The 14,808-nt window shown below is 36.6% G+C and overlaps 1 protein-coding gene across 1 annotated transcript in view; it reads left to right on the top strand.

The window, feature by feature from the left end:
- OSBPL11 (oxysterol binding protein like 11) overlaps positions 1 to 14,808 on the top strand; it is an 84,358-nt gene that overhangs the window by 46,306 nt on the left and 23,244 nt on the right. The window contains exons 8-10 of the mRNA XM_045502369.1: positions 2,313 to 2,453; positions 10,816 to 11,314; positions 14,614 to 14,800. Coding sequence (XP_045358325.1) covers positions 2,313 to 2,453; positions 10,816 to 11,314; positions 14,614 to 14,800 — 827 coding nt within the window. The remainder of the gene's footprint in view (positions 1 to 2,312; positions 2,454 to 10,815; positions 11,315 to 14,613; positions 14,801 to 14,808) is intronic.

Below are 14,808 nucleotides of genomic sequence, written 5' to 3'. Positions count from 1 at the left end.
CCCAGCGTGGGGTTCCGTCTCATGAACTGTGAGATATGACCTGAGCGGAAATCAAGAGTCAGGCACTCAACTGACTGAGCCACCCAGGTGCCCCTAAGCTTTTCTTTAAGAAAGGCATGATGATCTCTAAGAAGAGACATTTCAAGAAGAAAGGAGAGTTCCAAATTCTGCCATTCACACCAAGATTTAGAATCAACAATTAATTAATAGAATTCCTCTTTTTTTCTATTCCAGTGAATATAACCATTTTTATAAAAACAATAAAAACTGTACTCTTTTAAATAGATTTTCTACCAGATTATGTTTTATTTCTTTAATATTATTTTCATTGGAGGAGGTTCCAAAACACAATGACAACTTTGTAATATATAGTAATGTTAAGATTATGTTTGCATTATTATTCTGTGTCCTAGGTTCTGACCCTAAACGTAATGGTACCTCTTCAGAGGGTTGGAGACCATTATTTAATCAAGACCTAATAAAGTTTTTCTCAACATTTCTCAAATTAGTAATTATATTGGTGTCCATATGTTGAGACGTGGATGATCAACTTTTCCCCGTTGTATACTGAATAAACTTTCCTAAGTGTACTTAAACTTCATTAGACTATATTTTGCAACTGATTTTAGGATAGACAACAGGAAGTACTTCCTGACAGACTTACTAGCCATTGTAAAGGGGAATTTAGAAAGCCTTTGGGATCTCTCCTTAAGGTTGTAAAAGTAGAAGTAATTCTGAAATATACAAACAGTAGTTGTCTGTGTGGTCTTAACATGAATGAACTAGACTTTTAATTGAATTATCAGAATTTGAGCTGATAGATTTCCTTGGTAAAAGGGAAGAGGAAAAAGGAGAAAAACAAAGGCAAAAGAATGGCCAGAAACCCATTATTCTTTAATTCTGTTGCTATGTTTTGTATTTTGTTTTTAATAATTTTTAACATCTGAGAACATTAAGTTCTTGATTTTATGCCTGATTAAGATTGGTTTTTGCCTAGCTACAGAGGACAGATGGGCTTCTTATTTAATAGGATTTGATTATATGAAGAGAAATTAAAGGCTTGAGACATTATCAAAATCATATTCTTTTTCGGGGCGCCTGGGTGGCTCAGTCGGTTGAGCATCCGAGTTCGGCTCAGGTCATGATCTCATAGTCTGTGAGTTTAAGCCTGCTTCGGATTCTGTGTCTCCCTCTTTCTCTGCCCCTCCCCCGCTCATGCTCTGTCTCTCTGTCAAAAATAAATAAAACATTTTTAAAAATTCTTTAAAAATCATATTCTTTTAAAAATCTTCGTAACTTAAAATCTATAATATCAAAGCTGTCTTGCAAAGGTACTAAAAAGAGGTACCACTGAGAGAGATGGGAACTGCCCCTCCCCACATAAACATGAGAAATGAACATGATAAGATTCTGTAGAATCTTGGAATTTGAAACTATTACTTATTGTTTAAATAGGAATAAGAAATTCAGTTTCTCTTAAATGATTATCTGAAACTAAGACCCTATTGAAATGAAAGTAAACATTTTCAGTTTTTCAGGAGGTTGATTGAGTGATTGAAGAGCTGTGCAGAGAACCTTTTTGTGGCATTAAGACTGCATGAATAACTGTAAGGTTTCTATACCTGCACCTAGGATTCTCTTCAGCCCCCAAGTTTCTTCCTGACAATTCCAAGAATGAATGAATATGGAAAGATACATTATAGTAGTCAGACTTGACATGTACAGTCACTTTTCAATTTTACTTGTACAATTTTAGCTTTAAAAAAGGGCAAATATTTTATTCTCAAAGCATCTTCAACTTAAATTATAGGTAGTGGTAGTGCCCCCAAACAGGTGGTCTAAGCTTGCAAAGCCTGAGATTCAGATGAGACATTCTTCACTCTTTTTGAAAAAGAGTGTTTATAAAATATATGTATCTCATATATTATTTTTGTGGCAAAACCACATTATGTTTAATATAAACGATAATGGGCTTATTGAATGAAATCTATTCCATGGCTAAGTGATGAAGTTATATTTTTAGAAAGATTTTTGCTTGTTCTCAGATTCATTTAGGCCGAATATAAATGTTTTCAAGTTTGACATACACTTTTATTTATTTTTTTTTCAGTGTGGCTGTGAATTCTGTCCTTTAATTAGCATTTCTATCTGTTGTGTGCAAAGCTTGCTGCTTAATCCAATTTCTCTTTTGAAAAGAAAGAAAACACAAGAGTCTTCTTGCACAAAAAAACAGTGACAGAAAGAGACTTTTATTCTTCATGGATATTAATAAGCACTTATAACGTTAGACTTTTGCTTTGTTTTACATCAAGGAACCTGAAGAAATAAATGCAGATGATGAGGTAGAGGATACATGTGACAACAAGGAGGATGACCTGGGAGCTGTGGAAGAGCAACGTAGTGTTATCCTACATCTGTTGTCACAGCTTAAGCTGGGCATGGACTTAACAAGAGTAAGTAATGGGGTAAACTGGCTGTGGAGATCAGTAGGTCAGGACTATACCTGTAAGTGTTAATGTTGTCAGGGCTTTTTATTTTTTATGAATTGGTTTTTTAGTCTCTCTCTCTCTCTCTCTCTCCCTTTTTTTTTTAAGATTTTATTTTTTAAGTAGTTTTTCTACTTGGTGTGGGGCTCAGACTTATAGCCCCAAGATCTATGGACTGGGTTTCTTAGTCTCTTGATCAAAATTTCTTATTTCATAAAAAATGTGCCTTATCTTGTACAGCAGGAAGTCATATGGCAAGTAAACACCTCTAATCTTATTTCTGTACAAATGACAGAGGTCCATTGGTATACAGAACTGGAAAATTGAAAGAAAAGGATGTAATCCCAGAAAATCATGAAAGGCTTTGACCACTTCTTCTTTACTCTTACTTCCCTTTTTGGATCGTACATTTTGGGTGTTATCTATAACAAGGGTCAACAAACATCTTTGTAAAGGGGTCGATAATAAATATTTTCAGCTATGTGGACACTGGTCTCTGTTGGAACTACTGAGCTCTGCCTTTATAGTATGAAAGCAGCCATAGATAATATGTTGGACTGGGCATGGCTGTGTTCCAACAAAACTTTATTTATAAAAACACAGGCCAGATTTTCCCCAAAGGCCATACTTTGCAGTCCTCTGGTCTGTAGCCTTGTTTACTTAAAAAAAATTTTTTTTATGTTTATTTTTGAGAGAGAGAGAGAGAGAGAGAGAGAGAGAGAGACAGAGTGTGATCAGGGGAGGGACAGAGACAGAGGGTGACACAGAATCGGAAGCAGGCTCCTGGCTCTGAGCTGTCAGCACAGAGACCAATGCGGGACTCGAACCCATGAACCATGAAATCATGACCTGATCCGAAGTCAGACACTTAGCCGACTGAGCCATTCAGGCACCCCATAGCCTTGCTTACTTTAAAAGTGTGGTCTGAATTAACCAATGTGGCAATTCTTTGACAATGTACTCATATATCAAATCATCACAATGTACACTTTAAATATCTTAACAATTTTATTTGTCAATTATACCTTAGTAAAACTAGAAAAAAACATTGTTGTCTGAACACCAGTAACATCTCCATTGCCTGAGAACTTGTTAGAAGTACAGAATCTCAGCCCCCAACCCCAAACTTAGAGGACCAAATCTACATTTTAATAAGATCCCCCATGTGGTTCATATATACATTAAAATTTGAGAAACACTAATCTATGGTTTTTAGTTTTGGTCCAGTCTTTTCCATTTCTAGTTTATCTAATTAGTGTGTCTTCATTTGTTTTAGCAATCTATGAAGTTAATTTAAAAAGCAGATTAGGGCATCTGGGTGGCTCAGTTGGTTGAGCATCCAGTTTTGGCTCGGGTCATGGTCTCACAGTTCATGGGTTTGAACCCTACATCGGGCTCACTGTATCAGCCTGTCAGCGCAGAGCCGACTTCGGATTCTCTGTCCCCATCTCTCTGCCCCTCCCCCACTTTCTCTCTCCTCTCTCTCTCTCTCTGTCTCTCAAAAAATAAATAAAACATTTTTAAAAATTATAAAAAGCAAATTAGAGTGGCACCTAGGTGGCTCAGTTGGCTGAGCATCTGACTCTTGATTTCAGCTCAAGTCATGATCCAAGGGTTGTGGGATTGAACCCCACCTTGGGCTCCATGCTGAGCATGGAGATTGCTTAAGATTCTCTCTCTCCCTCTCCCTCCACCCCTCCCTTATGCTCTCACATGCATGCGCACCCTCTCTGTCTAAAAATAATAAAAAATAAAATAAAAAGCAAATTAGACTCAAAACCTATATATGTCAAATATTACTACTACGGGATTATGTACTTTGAATTATTACTGACACTACTTTGCATTAGTATGGGATTTCAGAATTGACTTTAGGAGCTATATTTCAAATTAAGGATTTTGATGCCATTGAAGGTAATGAAAGTATAGATTAAAAGTAACCCAGGGGCACCTGGGTGGCTCAGTAGGTTGAGCATCCAACTTAAGCTCAGGTCATGATCTTGTGGTTCAAGGGCTCAAGCCCCACATCTGGCTCACTGCTGCCACCACAGAGCCTGCTTCAGATCCTCCATCCCCTTCTCTCTCTGCTCTCCCTCCCTCTCTCTCCCTCTCCCTCTCTCTCTCTCAAAAATAATAGATAAACATTAAAAACAAATATTTTATTTTTAATTATTTTTTGAGAGACAGAGACAGAATGTGAGCAAGGGAGAGGCAGAGAGAGAGGGAGTCACAGAATCTGAAGCAGGCTTCAGGCTCTGAGCTGCCAGCACAGAGCCCGACGTGGGGCTCGAACTCCTGAACCGTGAGATCACAACGACCTGAGCCAAAGTCAGACACCTAACTAGCTGAGCCACCCAGGGGCCCCTAAAAACAAATCTTAAAAAAAAATAAAAAATAAAAAATAACCTAAATAAGGGGCACCTGGGTGGCTCAGTCAGTTGGAGTGTCCAACTCTTGATTTTGGCTGAGGTCATGATCTCAGGGTCCTGGGATTGAGACCTGCATCAGGCTCCACACTGGGCATGGAGCCTGCTTAAGGTTTTCTCTCTTTCTCTCTTCCTCTGCCCCTCTCCCCTGCTTGCGCCACTTTCTCTCTAAAAACAAATGGGTGCCCGGGTGGCTCATTCGGTTCAGCCACTGACTCTTGATTTTGGCTTAGGTCCAGATCTCACGGTTTGTGGGTTCAAGCCCTGCATCGAGCTCTGCGCTGTCACAGTGCTGCTTAGGATTCTCTCTCTGTCTCTCTCTCTTCCCCTCTTCCCCTCTGTCTTCTCTCTCTGTCCCTCCCGTGTGCTCTCTAAAAAAAAAAAAAAAAAACAAAAAACAAAAAACAAAAAACTTAAAAAAATTTAAAAACAAAAAAAGTAACTTAAAATCTAACTTAAATAGAAAGCATTTTGCCTTTAGCATTTACTTTGAAGCATCTCAAAATCAAAACATTTTTTTCTTTACTTAGACTTGTAGTGATTACAGGAAAGTTTAAAAAGAAGTGGATTGAATTAAAAACCCAAGAAGCAAACATTTTAGGAATTATTAAAGAAACTCATTAACCTTTCTTCTTTCATCTAACCTTAATATTTCATCTGGGTATCTTTTCTATTCTGGAAATATTTTCATTTTAGTGCTTTAAAAAAGACTATTAGTTGTAAAATCAGTTAGAATGCATAATGAGGGGCACCTGGGTGGCTCGGACAGTTAAGTGTCTACCTTCAGCTCAGATCACGATCTCACGGTTCATGAGTTTGAGCCCCACATTGGGCTCTGTGCTGACAGTGCAGAGCCTGCTTGGGATTCTCTCTCTCCCCTCTCTGTCTCTGTCCCTCCTCTGCTTGTGCTCTCTCTCTCAAAATAAATAAACTTAAAAAAATATTTTTTAATGCATAATGATATGAAAGGTTTGTTTGGTTATTCTTGGTGTTTGCTGTCCCTTAGTAGATTTAGGTTTGTAAGGTGTAAGAACAGTATAGGGGTTTATGAGGATAAGAACATTTGAAAAGAATGTGCTGTGGTAATAATCCAGATGCTAAAGCTCTCTCTAAGCATGATAACTATACATGATAACTATATATAATATTGTTTCCCCACACTTGTTCCTTGTTAATTAAAGATATAAATACATATACATAGCATTTATATATAAAATCATTAACATTAACCAACTATGAATTACGAACATTCACATAACATTGAAAAGAATGGTATTTTTGAGCAACATTTAAAAATGTGGTGTCTAAACTATAGTCACATCTACCACCTTCTTTCTAACAATAACACTGATAGAACAAATATTTTTTGAGCCCCCTTTATATTCAGACACTGTGGTAGGTGCTGGGACTATAGCAACATGTGGGTCCAAGTCTGCATGTTGTGAATAAGTAATAACTGTTCATTTTGTTCCTTTTTAAATAATATTATGAATTCGGTATAATTATACAGTTTACAGAAAATTTTGGAAAATAAAGGAAAAAAAAATCTCCTATGATTTTATCACCCTAACAACACAACACTAAGTTTTTAGAATCCCTTCCAATCTTTCTTCATATATGTAGTTTATTTCCAATTTTGTTACATTTCCTTTTTTCAGTTAATACTCTCTTTGTGAAATATACAAATAATCTTTTGTGGGTATAAAGGACAGTTCAAAGGACAATAGTGAAATGAATACGTATGTACTCACGTCTCAGATAACAGGTTGTGGAATGGCCAAAACTTGGAAGCTCTCGGAGGGCCCTTCCTAATTGTAGTCCCCTACTGTTTCCTAGATGTAGCCACTTACTTGACTTTCATATTAATCATCTCCCTATTTTTTTTTTTTATAGTTTTACCACCTGTAAAAGTATCCCATAACAATGTTATTTAATTTAGGAAAAAATGAATAGCCAGCACAAGCTTAGCTATATGAGGGCTCTTTCCCATTCATAGGAGAGGGCTCCCAGGATAGGATAAGGTAAACAGAGTCCCTGGCTTCAGCTTCTTATAAATTATTGAGAAATTTTAGAAGAGCCCTTTATGAAGAAATGAGAAGGCAAAGTTCTGAGTAAGTCCTGTGAAATATATGGCTCACAGAGTTAAAGCATTTGGTATGAGCCAGATACTGGACGTTCAGCAGAAATGTGGGCAGAGGGAAGAATCTGCTCAGTGTTTTCCACTGCTAAGCAAGGGTCATCCACTGTGACCCACCTCCAACTCTCAGAGGTAGATTGTAGCCAGAACATGTCTTGGGTGAAATGAATATCTTCAGCCAATCCAGACAGGAGGGCATGAAAAGGAGAGTTGGTACTTCAGCAGATGCCCACCGCAAGCCAAATACAGATGCAGATGGGACCAGTTTCCCTAGAGCATTCATTCTGTCCTCAGGTTTCAAAAGTTGGTGAAAGTGGCAGCATGGAGCACGTGGATAACAGTCTTCCATATGTCTGTCTCTTGAATCACACCACTCTGATGTGGACCAGTTTCCCTGTGTCTGCTGTACAGGTTTCTTCCTGGGATGTCCTTTCATTGTCCTCCTGTGCTAGGTCTATTTCCTGTATTCCTTCTTGTTTGGTTGCCTCTCATTTTAGTGAAGCACATCTTCCTTTAACCTCAGAGAAAGGTCTGTGGGAGGCAAAGTGTGAAAATGTATGTTTGAAATGTCTTTATTTTGCCCTCATATTTGATTGCGAGTTTGTATAGAATTTCTAACTTGCAACTAATTTTCCTTTAGAATATTGCCTCCTTGCTACAGGATTCTGGTAAAAAGACTGAAGTCATTCCAGTTTGTCATCTTATGTAACTTGTTTTGTTTGTTTTTCTATCTGAAATTTAGAATCTTTCCCTTGTCCCTAGAAGTCTGAAATTTCACAGTGACATGTCTTGATATAGGAGTCTTTTTATCCATCATCTCTGGGCATTTGGTGAGCCTTTGCAGTATGACAACTCATATATTTCAGTTCTCTAAAATTTCCTTGAATTTTTTCAGTGATGACTTTGTCTTCTCCATTCCTGTTCTCTCTGAAATCTTTTTTTTTTTTTTAATGTTTATTCATCTTAGAGACAGACAGAGTGTGAGTGGGGGAGGATCAGAGAGAGAGAGGAAGACACAGAATCCAAAGCAGGCTCCAGGCTCTGAGCTGTTACCACAGAGCCCGATGCAGGGCTTGAATTCGTGAGCCGTGAGATCATGACCTGAGCCGAAGTCAGATGCTTAACCTTAAGACTGAGCCACTCAGGCACCCTTGAAACTTCTCTTGATTTTTAATTTTTGTTACCATGTTTTAAAATTTTTGAATTTTGTTTTTCAAAAAGCATCCTTGTTTCATGTATCTGATATCTTTTCAAGTCTCTGACGATATTAATCGTTATTTTTAAGGTTTCCCCCTCTCCCTTCAGAGAGGTTTCTGTTTCTTCCAAGTCTGTTTCTTTATCTTGGTCTTTGTATTCTTAGTTAGAGACTTTCTGAGAGATCTGGAATTTCTTGGATTTCTGTTCATGATTAAGTGTAGGGAAGCTAAAAACCTGATTTTAAGTTTCGAATGTATAGGTGGAGCCTATGCTTTTCAGCGTCAAGTGATCTGGATTTGCTGGGGAACCTAGTGTTAGCATCATTAGATTTTTCCCTCTAGGGTTAGTGAAAGCATTCTTCTGATATCCTGGTTGGTGGGCAGAGCAACTAGGAGTGTGGAGGAGAAGAGGACTAGGTGGGAGAGGATCTCAGCATCTAACATTTAATTCATATAGGGTTCCTTCCTACCCCTTTTATCAGTATGGTATCCGTTCTCTTGGAAGCCCCTGGTGTTCCCCAAACTAGAGAATAAGCCACCTTGTTTCATTCTGGAGAGACTAAACTTCCAGACCTTGGCTGAGGTGCAGGAAGAACAGTTAACAACACTGTAGAATTGGGGAGGGGATTTAAGGATCCAGTTGTTTTGCACATAGATTTCACTCAGTCATCATTATTTTAGCATTCCTGTTAACCCTCGGATCCAGAGGTACCTGATGCTGTCAGTTCCAGTTCTTGAACCCTCTCCGGAATCTATAAACCCCTAGCTTTCTAGTTAACAACTCCCAAAATGTTGTTGCTCTTTTCTGCTTTCCTGGTGTCTGGGTTTGTCTTTATATGAAAATATTTAATATAATTTTAATGGATTTCAGTAGAAAGTGTCGTTAAGATATATATATTCAATCCACCATGAAATGAACCTGAAACCTTGGTATCTTTTGTATTCCTGTATCGTCTTCATAACCATCTTTTTAAATGATACAGTAGTTCATCAGGTGAAAGTTCTGTATTTAAGTTCTCTAAACCACTGTTAAAAGCATAGCTTTTAATTTTGTTTTTGCATTTCTTTTTCTTGATTCATATTGTTTCCTAAGGCTAAATTTCTAGAAGAATACTTACTAGGCTAAATGGATACAAACATCTTTGGGCTCTTGAAAAATATTGCAGCATTACTTTTTCAGTTTGTTGAACCAGTTTGTCGTGCCTCTCCAATTCTGCTCTAAAGAAAACTTATCTTTCTTACAGTTACCTGGCTTTAGGTGTCACCAGTTCCCTCCTTTTTTTTTTTTTTTTTTTTTTTTTGTGGGTTTTTGTGGGTTTTTTGGTGAAAAAATTTAGATTTAGATTTAGCCACCTGGATTCAGTTTAGGTGATCCCAATTTTGTTGGCAACATCCATAGTCAGGAGCCAGTTGAACATATGCCTTCTTATCTCCCTAGGACCTGATCAAAACATTGACCTTGACCTCCTCAGTGTCATAGAGCTTCCTCATAGCCTTTTGATCGGGTGCTTGTTGGCCTTGACATCCACAGTGAACAAGTGTGTCGTTGTCTTCTATTTTATTCGTGGCTGACTGGGTAGTTAGGGGGAACTTGATGATGGCATAGTGGTCAAGCTTGTTTCTCCTGGGGGCACTCTTTTGAAGATATTTGTGCTGCCTTCAGAGATATAGTGTCTTGGTCCGTTGGAAGGTAGGTGACATGCAGATCTTTTTTGTTTGTGACTGTGAACACCTTTCAGCACTGCTTTCTTGGCCTTCAGAGCCTTTGCTTTGGCCCCTGCTTTGGGAGGTACAGAGCCTTCCTTCTTTACCTTTGACACCATCTTTGTAAAAGGCAAAAGTTCCCTTCTTGGGGGATGCCTGGCTGGCTCAGTTGGTAGAGCTATGGGACTCTTGATCTCCAGGTTGTGAGTTCAAGCCCCATATTGGGTGTGAAGCCTACTTAAAAACAAAACGAAACAAAATAAACAACAACAACAAAACAAGTTCCCTTCTTAAAATTAAGTGTAAGTTAGAATTTTTGCTTGGGTCAGTGATCTCGAGTCTGTTTATTTTCAGGGAATGGCATTTATTGCCTCTTCTCATATCTCATATCTTGTTCAGTCAGCCACAATTTATTTTGAAAGCAGAAAAGGAAAAAAAAAAAGCATGGGTAGCATTTACTTTGAGTTTTACCACCATTTCCTTGATGATACTTTTATCCAGTCTAGGAGTTTGAGGATTTTTTAAAAAATTTCTTCTACCTGACCTTCTTGGTGTTTAATCTTAACTTGACTTTCATTTCCTTTTAAGTGTGCTTATTTTTTATAAATTTTTTTAACTAATCTCTTCGCCCAACATGGGGTTCGAACTCACAGCCCCACGATCAAGAGTCTCACGCTCTTCAGACTGAGCCAGCCAGGTGCCCCAAGCATCCTTATTTTTTAATGAGAGCAAATATTTTTGTGACTTTGTTTTTAATGCTCATCTAGAATAAAGTGTTTTCAGAAAGGTAAGAATAGTTATCTACAGATATGCGCATGGATTAAAATTTCCCACTTTGGTTGATAATTTTGTTGTTGTTATTTTAGGTGGTGCTTCCTACATTTATCCTAGAGAAGCGTTCCTTGCTGGAAATGTATGCAGACTTTATGTCTCATCCAGACCTATTCATAGCCATTACTAATGGAGCCACAGCTGAGGATAGAATGATTCGTTTTGTTGAGTACTACCTTACCTCATTTCATGAAGGCCGGAAAGGAGCCATTGCTAAGAAACCGTACAATCCTATCATTGGAGAAACATTTCACTGTTCCTGGAGGATGCCAAAAAGCGAGGTTGCATCCACTGTTATCAGCAGCTCTTCTACCCAGGCAGTCACAAATCATGCTCCTCTATCAGAGGAGGCTTTGAGCCAGGCGGGACCAGACTGTTATACAGTCAGATTTGTTGCTGAGCAGGTTTCCCATCATCCTCCAGTCTCAGGATTTTATGCAGAATGTGCAGAGAGGAAGATGTGTGTAAATGCACATGTCTGGACTAAGAGCAAATTCTTAGGCATGTCGATAGGCGTAACAATGGTTGGAGAAGGTAAGTAGGAAAACTATCCTCCAATTTTTAATATCTAACTATAATCTTAAATTTGGGGAAGCTTAGATAAATATTACAATTCTTAAATGTCATGTGTACTACTTCTAATTTTTAGTTGTTCCAGAATGGTGGGGGAGGGGAGGTTCATATTTATGGACAAATATAAATTATCTTTTTAAAAATTTTCCCTGGTTTTAAATATAAAATATTCTTATTGTAGAATATATGGGAAACTGAGAAAAATATCAAGGAGAAAATAAAGTTTCTCTAAACCCTCCATCCAGAGAGGGATAAATTTAGCTAGCATTTTGTATTTTTTTAATTGTGTACATGTTCATACTTTTATTTCTCTTTTGTAAAATTGGGATTTGTTCTGTCTGTAGTTTTCTGTCCTGCTTTTTTGTACTAAACAATCATTTTCCCATGTCATTGATAATCTTTAAAACATGTTTAATGACTATAATATCCTATGAAATGAGATATTTACCATCTTATATTTAACCATTTCCTTTATTTGGGCATTGAAGGTATTTCTGTATTTCCATTATTATAAAAAGCACTAAAGAAATATATTATAGATAAATCTTTATCAACATCTTTAATATTTCCTAAGGAGGTATGCATAAGATATTTTAAAATACATCGCCAGACTTTAATTCCACTTCAGCAAAGGTTATGAAAAAATAATTTAAGGTAATACCCCAAAACCAACAACATCACAAAGGCTCCACAGAAATCATTTCAGAGTTCATGAAACTATAATGGCAGAAAAAACCCTACCATTTTAACGTTAAAGGAAAACTCTTGTTTCCTGAATAATTTGTTCAGAATGTAAATTTGCAATGTAAGCATGGTATAATTAAGCCTGTGATGCTAACATTTTGAGACTTTGTCACTGCAGCTGTGAAGAAAATATTTTATCCCCCTTTTCAGTTTTCCCCGTTTTTAAAATCTTATGTGAGTCTTACCAATTTCCAAATGTTTTAAGTTAATCAAAACTTTTATAACATTAGAAAATACTCATGTTTTATTAATTAAAATGTTTGCCACCTTCAGTTATAAACTTTGTCACATTTGTTCTCAGATCTTCATGAATCAATTTATTTTATAGATGAAAAAAGTCTAGAGGTGATGATACATATTCAAGGTCCTAAAAATTAAGGCCTAGCCAGGTTTAGAACGTCATCCTTTAACATTCTCTCTGAAAGGACAGTTAGTTCTTACCAGTTCATTTGGCAGAAAGAATCTGGTAATGGTGGCCTCTCCAAGAAAGGAAATACTTCAGGAAATTAGGAAAAGCATTAATATCTTAACCTTGCATTAATCATGAAGGTAATACAAAACAGGTAATTTTTATTATTTAAGTGCTGATTATATACTTATGGATTACCTTTTAGAAATTAAGTTTCTATCAGTAACCTCAGTAGAAAGTAAGTGAAATCAGGGAATGGGACACAACAATTTATTTTGCTCCTATTATGGACCATGTTTTATATTTATTTGTTGGGGGAAATTCCATTTAATGATTAAATAAGTGAGGTTTTAGAATTCTATTAACTAGTTTATTATCATATACATTCAAAACTGTATATTGCTTCAGATTTTAAATTCTACAGTGTGTGATACTAATGCTAAATATATCCTTGGGAATCAGATCATAAACCCAGGTTATATGATGACATATTTTTAGAAAAGTAATAACATCTTTTCCATCTTAAAATGAATCAGCAGTTATTATTAAACACTTACGTATATTCAAGGATATTGTCTATATGTCTTCTGACAGCTCCCATTATACATATAATGTATTACATCCAGAACCATGCCACAGCCAGAACCAAGCCATAAATGGCTTGATAATTCTTGATTTATTGTTGCCCTTTGTGAAGACTATAAAGGTAATACAAGAAAATAGTGCATATTACTTTATGTAAAGTAAACTGCTTTAGAATCTCAATTTGTCTCTTTGCTTATCCTAAAAATTAACTATATTAGAATATTTATAACTCTTGCCCTTATTTGTGAACATTAAAAACAGAGTACTTAATGAGCTTTCATTAAGAGAGATGCCATTAGGGGTGCCTGGGTGTCTCAGTTGGCTAAGCATCTGACTCTTGATTTCAGCTCAGGTCATGATCTCATGGTTCGTGAGTTCGAGCCCTACATCAGAAGCCCTTGGGATTCTGAACTCTCTCCTTCTCTTCTTCTCTCTCAAAGTAAATAAATAAACTTAGAAAGAGAGATACCATTAGAGTTCAGACTAGTAGTACATGTTCAGTTAAGTATTTATTCTAGTGGTGACCCAGATAAGGAGCTTGGGTTAGTAATGTAGCTCAGATATCCTTAGTGTCCCTTAATTATCTAGTATAAATTGATTATTAATTAATGTAATTTCTCTTCTTATATGTATGTTTTTAATTTTTTTTTTTTAATGTTTATTTGTGAGAGAGAGAGAGAGAGAGAGAAAGAGACAAAGTGCAAGCAGGAGAGGGGCAGAGAGAGAGAGAGGGAGACACAGAATCTGAAGCAGGCTCCAGGCTCTGAGCTGTCAGCAGAAAGCCCAATATGGGGCTCAAACCCACAAACTGCGAGATCATGACCTGAGTCAAAGTTGGACATTTAACCGACTGAGCCACCCAGGCTCCCCTCTTTTAAATTTTTTTTTAAAAAATCATCCTTAGTATGGCATTACTTAATATAAAACTAGCCCCATTAGAATAATATTTGTTTGAAAACTGTCACTTCTATATCTTATAGCCTAATACTTCAGAATTTGGCAGACAGAGTTATTATTATGACCATATTTTTATGATAGAATTAGTTTTTTTCTTCCTAATATACATAGAATGAAGAATGCTTTTTTTCCCATTAAACTGTCTGAGACTTAAGTTCTATAACTACAGCATTAGACATTTATGTATTACTAAACTGAAAAAGTTATTAGTGCTAATGATCAGACCATAACATGATGCAGTATTAACATGTTCTGAAAATCTGACCTAAGAGTCTATTAGAGGGAAATCTTGATCTATTTCCACTGTAACATTTTCTGGTTCCGTGAACACCAAAGAGATAGCAAAGTTATAATAAAAGTAACCTTGATTCACTATTACCAGGAATGTTATCAAATACAATTTTAAGTGAAGTTAGTTTAATCCAAGTTGAATGAAAATTAACCAAAATAATGTTCATTTACAAGGTTTGAAAAAAAAATAATATGGGTATTTTATAACTGTCTTTTTTTTTTTTTTTTTTTTTTTTTTTAAAGATGTTAACCACCTTCATGTTTTCACCTTCAGGTATTCTCAGTCTATTGGAACATGGAGAAGAGTATACATTTTCTCTACCTTGTGCATATGCCCGATCAATTTTAACTGTTCCTTGGGTAGAACTTGGTGGCAAAGTCAGTGTCAACTGTGCAAAAACTGGGTATTCAGCCAGCATCACTTTTCATACTAAGCCGTTTTATGGTGGCAAACTGCACCGGTAAGAAC

This window comes from Leopardus geoffroyi, chromosome C2 (genome assembly GCF_018350155.1).
Source record: "Leopardus geoffroyi isolate Oge1 chromosome C2, O.geoffroyi_Oge1_pat1.0, whole genome shotgun sequence".
NCBI lineage: Eukaryota > Metazoa > Chordata > Mammalia > Carnivora > Felidae > Leopardus > Leopardus geoffroyi.
This window is presented reverse-complemented; position numbering and strand designations above follow the sequence as displayed.